General features: G+C 36.1%; 1 protein-coding gene across 1 annotated transcript in view; it reads right to left on the minus strand.

The window, feature by feature from the left end:
• Nucleotides 1-252: 252 nt before the first annotated feature.
• The window catches only part of LOC110676084, a 112,951-nt gene continuing 100,616 nt past the window's right edge, over nt 253-12,587 (minus strand). Inside the window, exons 3-6 of the mRNA XM_021842590.1 lie at nt 8,360-8,503; nt 746-891; nt 527-686; nt 253-463 (exon numbers count right to left, since the gene is read on the minus strand). Coding sequence (XP_021698282.1) covers nt 321-463; nt 527-686; nt 746-891; nt 8,360-8,503 — 593 coding nt within the window. The 3' untranslated portion in view covers nt 253-320. The remainder of the gene's footprint in view (nt 464-526; nt 687-745; nt 892-8,359; nt 8,504-12,587) is intronic.

A 12,587-nucleotide genomic window follows, 5' to 3' on the forward strand; every position in this document is an offset into this window, starting at 1 on the left:
GGTAAAAGGTTTGAATTTGTTTTGTGTAAAAAAAGGCCTTGTTTTTATTTTTGTGTTTTTTTTTTCGCAGTTGCAAAGATTTTATCAAAATGATTAAATCATATTCTTGTCATGGTAAAATCATTATGGAGAGATTTTTCCATGACAAGAATATGATTTAATCATTTTGATAAAATCTCTGATAAAAATTTGTAAATGGTAAAATGGATGGCTTTCTTTCAAACTCTTATTATCTAATTAAGAAGTTTTGAATCCTGTTTACCCATGCATTGCGTTGAATTATTTACAGCCTTAGTATTGAATTATTTTATTAAGTAACATCATCTCTCTTTGTCCGGATGACAGTAAAATATGCATTGACTCAGGATGCCGGCTACAAGAGCTACTAATAAAGTTTCCCTCGAGTGAAATTCATTCCCAGCTCCTGCCTTATTACTGGCTATCACATCTTGTGTTTCGTCACCTACGAAAAAAAGTTAATTAGCATACCAGAGTTTCCAAAAGTGCCATTTCTTGTTTAGCTTACCATCTAAGATTTGCACGATGGTACTGGCTGCTCCATACAGCTCTGGAGCGCACGTATAATTGCCAGAGTCGTCAAAGTCCACGTTCCGTATCACGTGGTGTGACGTGATACTATTCAAGGGAGATTTGTCTCGCTTACGTAAGGATTCGTATGCCACAATCTGAAAATGTTTGATGAGGATATTAATAATAGTATGTTATAAGCTTTTGTTTTTGTTACATCATTCTGGTGATACCATATCACGTGATTGGGCCGACGATCATAATTGTGATTTATGATACAAGTAAGGTTAAGATTTTCTCCCTTGTAAGCATACACCATAGTTCCCTCCACGATCTGTGTCGTTGAAGTTAAGTATAAGTAATCTGAAAACAGAAAAAAATGATTCAAACATGAATGATGATCAAATTTAATTTATTAACGATAAATTAGTCGAGATTAAATTATAATGTTTAGGTATTTTTTAGCACTCTCTAAAATATTACATATAATCAGTGCAGATCGTTCTCTCATGCTGTATGTATAAGATACAGTGCGGGAAATGTAATGTAAATGTCGAGCACTCGACACTGAAGATGTCTGTGAGTCGCAGACAAAATAGGCCTAGCGGACTTTGGGGCAAGTGTGCCATAGGGGCAAGTGTGCCACCCCTACTTTTAATATAAACTACGATATATATTTTCTCTTTGAGCTTAACAATATGTTCAATTATAGTTCACAATACAATGATCAAAATATGATGAAAATTGCTCTATTTTTCACGGATTTACATCGACTTTTACAAAGACAACCAAATTTGAGTGGATTTTTATAAGATGTCGTTGTTTTAAAATAGCATGGTAAATGGTAAATTTTTAACAGATTTTTCTAACGTACTGTACATCGTGAAACTATTTAAATGTGTAAGTTATTGTGCCATTTGAACGAAAAAAGTATTTAGTTTTACATACGAAATCCAGTTTGGTTAAAATGTATACTTATTGGGGCAAGTGTGCCACCCATTTCCAACAAAAATTGTTGGAGTGAAATTTACAAAAATGTAAGCATCATCAATAAAATCATAATAATAAACCAAAATGAGGCACCAGTAGTGGTTTTTGAAGCATAGTAAGAAAATAACTGACATTTTTGCCCCAAAGTGTTTTTTTCTCAAAATATTCAATAATAACATAATTTTCGGCTTATTAAGTACCGGTTTACATATCTACATCAATATTTTATCGTTATTTAGTGCTGATCTAGTGTAATATTATACATATTCGCCGTAATATAAGGGTAATACATATATTGTATTGAATGGAGACAAAAATAACCATTTTAGTAATTCGTATTGAGTAATAAAGAATTACACATGTTTTAAACCTTGTTATAAAACGTCCCCTTATTATGGTGAACTTAAAATTATGTTTTTTAAATATCGATAAGCGTCTGCTTTGTAAGTAATAATAATAGGAAATAAAGAAAATTTTATTACAAGTAGAATTATCTGCGATGTTCATTCAGTGGCACACTTGCCCCATAGTGTCAAAAAATAGGTTATTTTGGATGATATTTGAGAAGCTCCAAAATTAATACTTTTTGAAATTATTTTCTTTTCAAATTGCACAGTGGTTATGAAAAGATGTGAAACTAACATCATGAGGCTAAATTGGTGGATTTTATAAGCTTTAGGCAAAGTTAGAGAACAATTTGCTTAAAGTGGCACACTTGCCCCAAATTCCGCTATCTGTCAAGATAAGCAACATATTAGAGTTTTAAGCTATTTGCTCGGCTTGATTTTTAGTATTTTATTTTTTCTTTTGCGAGAGTGAAGTGAAGTGTTAAACTTCATTTAAAGGTTTCTTAAACATACTCTAATAATCCCTCAATAAATTTAAAGAAGTGTAGCAAAATATCAACCCAATTCTAAAGTCTGGGTTAATGGGACTATGTACCTGAAAAGAAAAGTAATCGCCTATCACGATGTGTGGGAAATTTCTGGCAAGGAATGCTCAAGAAAAACATGTTTCTTTGATCGCAGTACGCAGTTGGAAAGAGTTGTCATTCAATAAGTAATTGCGAATCAGTGCGCATCGTACCTTCGTGCTGTGCGTACACGAGTTCTCTCTGCTCTTGGAAGTTTTCTTAAAAACTACCTAAAGCAATAAAACAGTACTTTTCAGTGCTACAAAAACAGTACTTTTCAGTGCTTAAATTAAAAACGGTACTTTTCAGTGCTACTAAAACAGTACTTTTCAGTACTATTTTTTCTACTATTGATCCCTTTACGATCCTTGTTTGGACCCGTGCCTTCGATTTTTCGTTGGACCCGTTGGCGAAAGCTAGCGGTGGTAATCCTTCTTGGACACCGTCTTGGGAAAAAACCTTTCGAAGGTCACGTCTTCTTTCGTTTATTAATTAAACATGGTATCAACAACAAACAAAAGGAAGGGTGAATCTCTGAATTCACTACTTCCTTCCAAAAAAGTGGGTTTTAAAACTGTCACTACACGTGGCAAGAATGGAAGAAAGGACGTTTCCCCGGAATGCGAACTTTCTTCCAAGGGTGAAATGAATAATTGTATCGAAATGAGCAATCAGTTCGATGCTCTAGACAAATTTTCCGAACACCAAATCGAAGCAGCCTCTAGCCCAGGCTCTTTGATTCAAGTGAGGAAGCAAAGAGTGCCGCCTATCGTGGTCAGTTGTTCCGAATTTGGGGGATTTAGGCAGGAGATCTTGAACTCCATTAGGGGAATCAAGGTTTCCTTCCAAATCGCAAATAAAGGAGACTGTCGCGTTTTGCCGGAAACTCTTAAAGATCGTGAGCTTCTTCTCAAACATCTTGAAGAGAAGAAGCACAAATTTTTTACTTATGACGACAAAACTGAACGTTTGTTCAAAGTTGTCTTGAAAGGTCTCTCAAGTGACTATAAATCACCTGAAGAGATCAAAAATGGAATAAATGATATACTTGGATTTTCCCCAGTCCAAGTAATCATTATGAAAAAGAGAACCCAATCTGGCATTGTTCGGAAAGGGCTTTCTCAAGAATTTTATTTAGTTCACTTTAACAAAAAAGAACTAAATAATATTAAAGCTTTAGAAAAAGCAAAACTTATGTTCGATGTCCGTGTGACGTGGGAACATTTCCAGAAACCTGGAGGAAATTACCAGAACCCCACTCAGTGCCGTCGGTGCCAAAAGTGGGGTCATGGTACAAAAAATTGTCGCATGGATGCTAAATGCATGATTTGCGGAGGTTCTTCTCACGCCAAAGACGTCTGTCCAGTGAAGGAAGATACCACCAAATTCGTATGTTGTAATTGCGGGGCTAACCATAAGTCCAATTTTTGGAATTGTCCTTCACGCAAAAAGGTCATTGAGGCTCGTGCCAGGCAGATGAAAGATAATATCCGTTACGATAACGGTCGTTTCCGGAATTTGCCTGGTAGAGTATCGAACAATGCTCATTTTTCAGTTAACGATCGCTTGATCATGAATCATACCCATCAGGAAGATCATAATCATGCTCATTCACAAACTAATTTTAATTCGTCGGGTAGCCGTTCGAATCTTTCTATTTCGAATGTATCTACCCACGGTAAATCCTTTGCCGATATCGTAGCAGGAAATTCGAACTCCTCCCCTGTTCGATCCATGGGTACCCATTCTACTTGTTTCAAATCAAATGGAAAAAAAAACCCTACCGCCACAGGTAACTCCGCTTCTTCGTCTACCGGAAATTCCAATGGGAAATCACATGACATGTCTGCCTCTGATTTTAATTTTCTAACTGAACAATTGAATCTAATGATTGATGCAATGTTCAAAGCCACCACTATGACTGAAGCTGTCCAAGTAGGTGTAAAATTTACAAATCAAATTGTTATTGGATTACGTTTTTCTAATGGATCCAAATAATAATTTAAATATTTTAAATTGGAATGCTCGTTCTCTGAATGGTAAAGAGGACGAGCTGTTTAATTTTCTTACGGTTAATAACGTGCATATAGCAGTTATTACCGAAACGTATTTAAAACCTGGATCTAAACTCAAAAGAGATCCTAACTTTTTTGTTTATCGTAATGATCGACTTGATGGGGCATGTGGGGGAGTTGCAATCATCATTCATAGGCGTATAAAACATCAACTGTTTTCATCATTTGAAACTAAAGTTTTTGAAACTTTAGGTGTTTCTGTTGAAACACAGTTTGGTAAATATACTTTCATAGCTGCCTATTTGCCTTTTCAATGCTCTGGGCAGCAAGTTAATTTGCTCCAAACTGACTTGCGTAAATTGACTCGCAATAAGTCAAAATTTTTTGTCATTGGTGACTTTAATGCCAAACATCGGTCATGGAATAATTCTCAAAGTAATTCCAACGGCAGAATTTTATTTGATGAGTGCTCTTCAGGATATTTCTCAATTCAATACCCTGATAGCCCCACTTGTTTTTCCTCTTCTAGAAATCCATCTACGATTGATTTGGTCTTAACCGACTCTAGTCATCTTTGTAGCCAACTGATTACTCATGCTGATTTTGATTCTGATCATGTCCCTGTTACATTTCAAATATCCCAAGAAGCGATTCTCAATCCTATCAGCTCCACTTTCAATTATTTACGAGCCGACTGGAATATATATAAAACGTATGTTGACTCCAATCTTGATGTTAACATTTCTTTAGAAACTAAACTTGATATTGACAATGCTCTTGAAACTTTAACAAATTCCATTGTTGAAGCCCGGAGCATTGCAATTCCAAAATGTGAAGTAAAATTTGAATCCGTGATTATAGACGATGATCTTAAACTCTTGATCCGTCTTAAAAACGTGAGGAGAAGGCAATTTCAACGCACTCGCGATCCTGCTATGAAAATTATATGGCAGGATTTGCAGAAAGAAATCAAGAAACGTTTTGCTCAATTAAGAAACAAAAATTTTGAAAATAAAATTTCTCAATTGGACCCTGGCTCTAAGCCCTTTTGGAAATTATCGAAAATCTTGAAAAAACCTCAGAAGCCAATACCGGCATTGAAAGAGGAAAACAAATTATTACTAACTAATTGCGAAAAAGCTCAAAAACTTGCTATGCAGTTTGAAAGTGCGCACAATTTTAATTTAGGACTTACTAGTCCAATTGAAAATGAAGTTACTCAGGAGTTCGAAAATATTCTCAATCAAGAGAACGTTTTCGAAAATGCCTGGGAGACTGATTTGGAAGAAGTGAGAACTATTATTAAAAAATTCAAAAATATGAAAGCTCCTGGCGATGATGGAATTTTTTACATCCTCATCAAGAAACTTCCAGAAAGTAGCTTATCATTTTTAGTTGATATATTTAACAAATGTTTTCATTTAGCATATTTTCCTGACAAATGGAAAAATGCTAAGGTTGTTCCAATTTTAAAACCAGACAAAAATCCTGCAGAAGCTTCTAGCTATCGTCCAATCAGTTTGCTTTCCTCCATCAGTAAACTTTTTGAAAAGGTTATTTTGAACAGAATGATGGCCCACATCAACGAAAATTCAATTTTTGCCAATGAACAGTTCGGATTCCGCCATGGACATTCGACCACTCATCAACTTTTACGTGTAACAAATTTGATCCGTTCCAACAAATCTGAAGGCTATTCTACTGGTCTTGCTCTTCTAGACATAGAAAAAGCATTCGACAGTGTTTGGCATGAAGGTTTGATTGTAAAATTAAAAAACTTTAATTTTCCAACATACATTGTTAGAATAATTCAAAGTTATCTGTCAAATCGTACACTTCAGGTTAATTATCAGAACTCCAGATCTGAAAGACTTCCTGTAAGAGCTGGTGTTCCCCAAGGCAGCATTTTGGGACCAATATTATACAATATTTTCACATCTGACTTACCTGAGTTACCTCAGGGATGTCAAAAATCTTTGTTTGCGGATGACACAGGCCTCTCCGCCAAAGGACGAAGCCTGCGTGTCATCTGTAGTCGATTGCAAAAAAGTTTGGATATTTTTTCTTCATACTTGCAAAAATGGAAGATTTCTCCTAATGCTTCCAAAACTCAACTAATAATATTCCCACATAAACCAAAAGCTCTTTATTTGAAACCCTCAAGTAGACATGTTGTCACGATGAGAGGGGTTCCAATAAATTGGTCAGATGAAGTTAAGTATCTAGGGCTCATGCTAGATAAGAATTTAACTTTCAAAAATCACATTGAGGGCATTCAAGCCAAATGTAACAAATATGTAAAATGTCTCTATCCCCTTATTAATAGAAAATCAAAACTTTGTCTTAAGAACAAGCTGTTGATATTCAAACAAATTTTCAGGCCAGCCATGTTGTATGCTGTACCAATATGGACTAGCTGTTGTAATACCAGGAAGAAAGCTCTGCAGAGAATTCAAAATAAAATTTTGAAAATGATTCTGAGACTTCCTCCCTGGTATAGTACCAATGAGTTACATAGAATATCCAATGTTGAAACATTGGAACAAATGTCAAATACAATCATTAATAATTTCAGGCAAAAATCGTTACAATCTTCTATTGCCACGATTAATGCGTTATATGTTTAGGTTAAGTTAGGTTAAGTATATTAAAAACGTTTTTTTTTCTCTTATAAGCAGGTGAAATCAACTCACCTGTAAAAAAACTGAACTGCTACGGCAAATGAAATGTAATATGTTGTTAACAAAATGTTAATTAAATCTTAAATTTGTTTTACCAAATTAGGATGATAGTGTTGTCAAATAACACAGAACACCTAGATATAAGAAATGAATGTAATGTTTGAAATGATACTAATAAAGAAATTAAAAAAAAAAAAAAGTAATTGCGAAAAAGTTCAAAAACTTGCTATGCATTTGAAAGCGTGCATTTTAATTTAGGACTTACTAGTCCAATTGAAAATCAAGTTGCTCAGGACTTCGAAAGCATTCTCAATCAAGAGAATGTTTTCGAAAATTCCTGGGAGGCTGATTTGGAAGAAGTGAGAACTATTATTAAAAAATAAAAAATATGCAAACGTAGAATGAGATCGATATACAGTCAACTCTCCATAACTCGATATTGAAGGGACCAGTGCAAGTGCGATCCAAGGGACTATCGAGGTAGCAATAAAAAACAACTTTTACAATCTCTAACTCAATATTGAGATACGGAATATCGACTGTAGTTATTAACCACGAAATGTTAGCTGTTTATTGCGTTTATTCGCATGACAGCTCCATGTTAGATGGGCCCAGACAACCAGAATGTACGTATGATGAAATCATCTTTTGTATTATTGCGCATTTCTTTAACCACTGGACTGCCGCAGAAGTTTTTACAAGTGCGGAAACACTAATAAAAGTACGCGTTTACATAAAATCGGGACGGTGTCCTCAGCGGGCTTATTCTTGGCAATCCGAAGAATAAGTGCCCTGAAAACACCAACATGATTCGATGCAATCCCGCACTTTCTTTCGCATTTTCGCATTGATGAAGCTGCTCTTCGCAGTCCACTAGTGAAAAAATACAAAATATGCGATGCTTATATTGTAAGGAGTTTTTTTCATATTTGAAATTTCGTTGATTTCCCTGGGCATAAAGTATCATCGTGGTAGGTACGATATACGAATGCGAAAATGGCAACTTTGGCAAACAAATCTTTCAGTCAATAACTGTGGAAGTGCTCATAAGAACACTAAGCTGAGAAGCAGGTTCTGGCTCAGTGAGGACGTAATGCCAAAAAGAAGAAGATATTGTAAGGAGGATCCCACTAGAGTCTTAAACTGAGAGTTAACTGTAGATACTAAGATAAATAATGATCTGAGTCCCCTAAATTTTAATATATTTAATATCTTTTTAAAACACTTCCTACCTCTATCCGCGTACATCCGGTTGTAGATATCCACGCTACTAGAATTAGTGCCACCAGAGCCACTTCGTTTTGCCTCCGGTAGACTGGTCGGCACTGGCAGATCGTATAGAATATCATCTTGTCTTCGTACGAGTTCGGAATCATCTGGAAATAATCATGAAAAGAAAATTCATCCATTAGGTGACGTGTTCGGCAAGCAATTAAATTGACAGTGTCTATAAATCACACAACCGCCTCCACGAAGATGTGCGATCGCACAAACGATCACCAGTCCGTGGACCTTATGGTAGAGGCAAAATCGTTTACACGCCAATTATTAGTCGGTTAATTTTCCTAGCAATAATTTCTGCGCCGGTTATTGGGATAACCCGGAGGCAAATGGGTTCTCTAAATACACACAGCTAGCTATAGGTATCACTACAAATCCGTTTATGAATCAAAGGTGACATCCCGGCCGCGAGCTGTAAAGTGGGATGATGAAAACTCACCGAAAGTGTCAACACTGGTGTAAATTAACCAGTTAATAACTTGGCTACCACATTTATAAAGCTATGAGTGTCAAAATAAATGTCGTCTGAGTGCAAACATAGCGCCCCCGCATATGTTTAATGTACGGATGGACGCCTCTGGCATGCAAGGTATTTATTTTCTTTCGTTGCTTTCGGTATGGTGGTTTTGGGTTGTCCAGAATTTGGAAATAAATGCTGCCGTTATTTATTTATTATTTTTTATTTATTTATTTATTTTATTAATTTTCTCCATCTGACACGATTGTCTTAATGAAGATTGATAGGGGAAAAGCCAAATTGAATTGCTAGCATGGTGCATAAATAAAGTTGGCATAAAAACCCCATATCTTTTCGACAATGATTTACACATACATAACATATAAACGTCTGGCAATACAAATTAAAATACTAGTAATTAAAACACAAATATAAACAAAATTACAAAATACATAAATACAAAGAATTATTAAACTAGTAAACAATTTAAGCTTCACTTTCTTAAAGGAATATTCTGGTGAGACATGTAAAAGTCGTAATGCTCAGCAGTTTCATTGTAGCGGAGGGCCATAAATCTCAGGGCATCATGTTGTCCATAACGGCTGTTGCGGCTTGGTAAATGTAAGAAGTTTCGTCGACGCAGGGGACGTTCGGGAACGTAGAGTTGCAGCTCCGCTAGAATAGCTGGTGCATCAACTTCGCTGTTGAGAACCTTCGAAATGAAGAGCTGCTTGCATACTATGTCTTCTCTTTTCCAAGGTGTCGATTCCAAGCAGCATGCATCGGTGTCCTGCCATGGAAGATTCCTTAGTGCTAATCGCACAAATTTTCGCTGAATGGCCTCAAATCGATCGATCCAATTTCTACTGTAAGGACACCAAACCAGCACAGAAGATTCCAGTATCGAGCGTACTAAAGCGCAATAAAGGGACTTGAAGCAAAGGGGATCATCAAATCCACAGGCAATCATGAATATAAACCCAAGTTGTTTATTAGCATTAGCTATCACATCATCGCAATGCGGACGAAATGTCATGTGGCGATCCAAGATCACTCCAAGATCTTTAACCTCGTCCTTGCGCTCTAAAATATGACCACAGAGGCAGTAGTCATAACGCATAGGATTCTGTCTCCTGCTTAATGAAATTGTGTAACATTTAGTTACACACAGCTCCAAACAATTACGGGTGCTGCAATCCTCGAACGTATTTAAATTTTGCTGAAGTACTTCGCAATCCTCTAAGCTGGCGATAATCATGAATAATCTAACGTCATCCGCAAATAACAGGCGGGTACATCTAGGTATCACACGAGACATGTCGTTAATGTAAAGGGAGAATAGGAGAGGACCCAAATTACTCCCCTGCGGAACGCCAGACAAGATTGAGAATGTTTCTGAACATGTTGAACCAATGCGTACTCTCACAGATCTGTCTGCCAAGTAAGATTTCAACCAGCGTACTACTGTTATCGACACACCCATTCTTTCCAACTTGTACAGAAGAATTTCGTGATTGACTCTATCAAAAGCTGCTTTAAAATCAGTATAAACAGCGTCCACTTGCAAACCAGCATCCATGGAACGCGTACATAGAGATGTAGGTTGGTTGTAACTGATCTTTTAGGATAGAAGCCATGTTGAGCACTGCTAATATAATTCTTGCAGGTTTCAAAAAGAGCATTATTCATAATAATTTCGAGATATGTAGCTAGAAAACGTTTCATTTGCTCTGGCTGAAAATAAAATGGGTTTATTTTAAGCAAGCTTTATAAACATATTAGGAAGCTGAAATCGGAAATCGATCGGAAGATCATGAAGTTAGAAACTTGCTTTTGAGAGACAATTACAAAAAATATGACCTAACCCATTTTGCACTGATTTTTTGTTGTTATTCTTGAGTTGTTGAATCTTCGTCGTGAGAGTTGGTTGGATCCACTGTCCCCTATGCTAACGTAGTCATCACCTTCGCTGTACTGATCTTCTGTGCCTGTGCTCTCTGCGCCATTCATATGCTCATAGTATTGCTAGTTTCACCTTTCGATCATTGATCACGTCTGTCTTTCGGGAGCCTTATTATCCCTGTCGTGGTACCGTGATATAAATGTAATAATATTAAGCGTGATACCAAAGATAACAATGTAGGTACTAGATAGAAAAAACTTCCAGATTTCGTACTATGTTATTTGCATCTGCATCTACATAGCATAGCTACACGCAAAAAAATTATGCGGTAAAAACTACCATTTTAGGGGGTTAACTTAAGCGCTCGCTCCGGCAATTTTCAGCAGACCAGAAATGCGCTTGATTTTACCATGTCTGTAGTCGGAATCAGATTGTTGTAAATTATTTCTGTCAAATGAAACAGTAATGCGGTGAGGTGTACCATAAACATAGTAAATTGGTCTGAATTTCCATGGTAATTTCAAGAATGGGCGTAGTCAGCTAAAATAGTTTTTTTTACCACAGAATTTTGTTCCGTGTAGGTAATTTTGTCCATCACAGATGGCAGTGTGTCGAACTGGATTTACTAGTATACCATCGGAAATCTGAAGTCTACCACTCGACGGAAAAAAATGACGGTATTTATTGACCTCGCGCGGCTTCGCAATGTTTGTCGTTTATCTTGGAGGGCAGGCGCATCCACGCCCACAAAACCACGAGTGAGAGTGATCTAGAAATATCACGCGTTGAGTCCACCACTGTGGAAAGTAGGCATGAAAAATTGCCAAACAATGTAGGGAAAGATGAGATTAATTCGTTGGAGAAAATCGAAACGCTAGGCTTGATAAATGAGATTTTTGGGTGACATTAATTGTGTTGTGTGAAACAAACGAAAAACTGGCTGGTTTATCTCGTATTTGTTTAATTATTAAAATACCATTTCGAAAATAAAAACCTAAATAGATTAAAGGTCACAATATTTGTAATTTTGAATAATAATTCATTATTGCACTTATTGAGTGCATGTTGTATGAAAATCTGCTTACAAAAGTAGATTGAACACAAAATATTTTTTATTGCGACACAGTTCATAATAAACCTCTAAAACCATTGGTAATAAAGCTGTGACCAGCTTTTTGTTCACAATACTTCAAGCTTAATGACAGGGAAATGGACACCTTACATCCAAAACAAAGCACGGCGTGTATATGGGAAAGGTTTATCACAAAAAAATAGGCATCACTAAATCTTTCACCACTCGAAAATACAGGTTTTTAGCTTTCATTTGACGTATTCCCCAAAAAAATCCACCGAGGGATCCCGAACATTTTTTTTTTATTTAAAATTTTTGTTCTTTAGAGTACATTATTTTTAAATGTAATCATTGCAAAAGACAGCTTCGTTGGATAAAAGTTTTATTTCCATATAAATGTTCATAAAATAAATATACATACACATCTATTGAGTTTCATTTTGTAAAAAACAAAACTGTCCTATGTGATTTTGAGGATTTATTTAGCTATAGGAAACTTATTAGATTAGATATGTTGTAAGTCCGACTGTTCACTTATTCATACTGTGGAAGTATATCTAACCGAGCACTGTTTCTTTTCATGGTTAGAATGCATTAAATTTATTCTTCTTCTGTCTGGCATTACACCTCTGCTGGGACATAGCCTGCTTCTCAGCTTCGTTGGGACATAGCCAGAGTTCGTTGAGTACTTAGTTATTGATTGATAATTTTCTTTGCCAATCAACCGTTGAAGATTAAAAGTAGAAT

Source organism: Aedes aegypti, chromosome 2 (assembly GCF_002204515.2).
Source record: "Aedes aegypti strain LVP_AGWG chromosome 2, AaegL5.0 Primary Assembly, whole genome shotgun sequence".
Classification (NCBI taxonomy): Eukaryota; Metazoa; Arthropoda; class Insecta; order Diptera; family Culicidae; genus Aedes; species Aedes aegypti.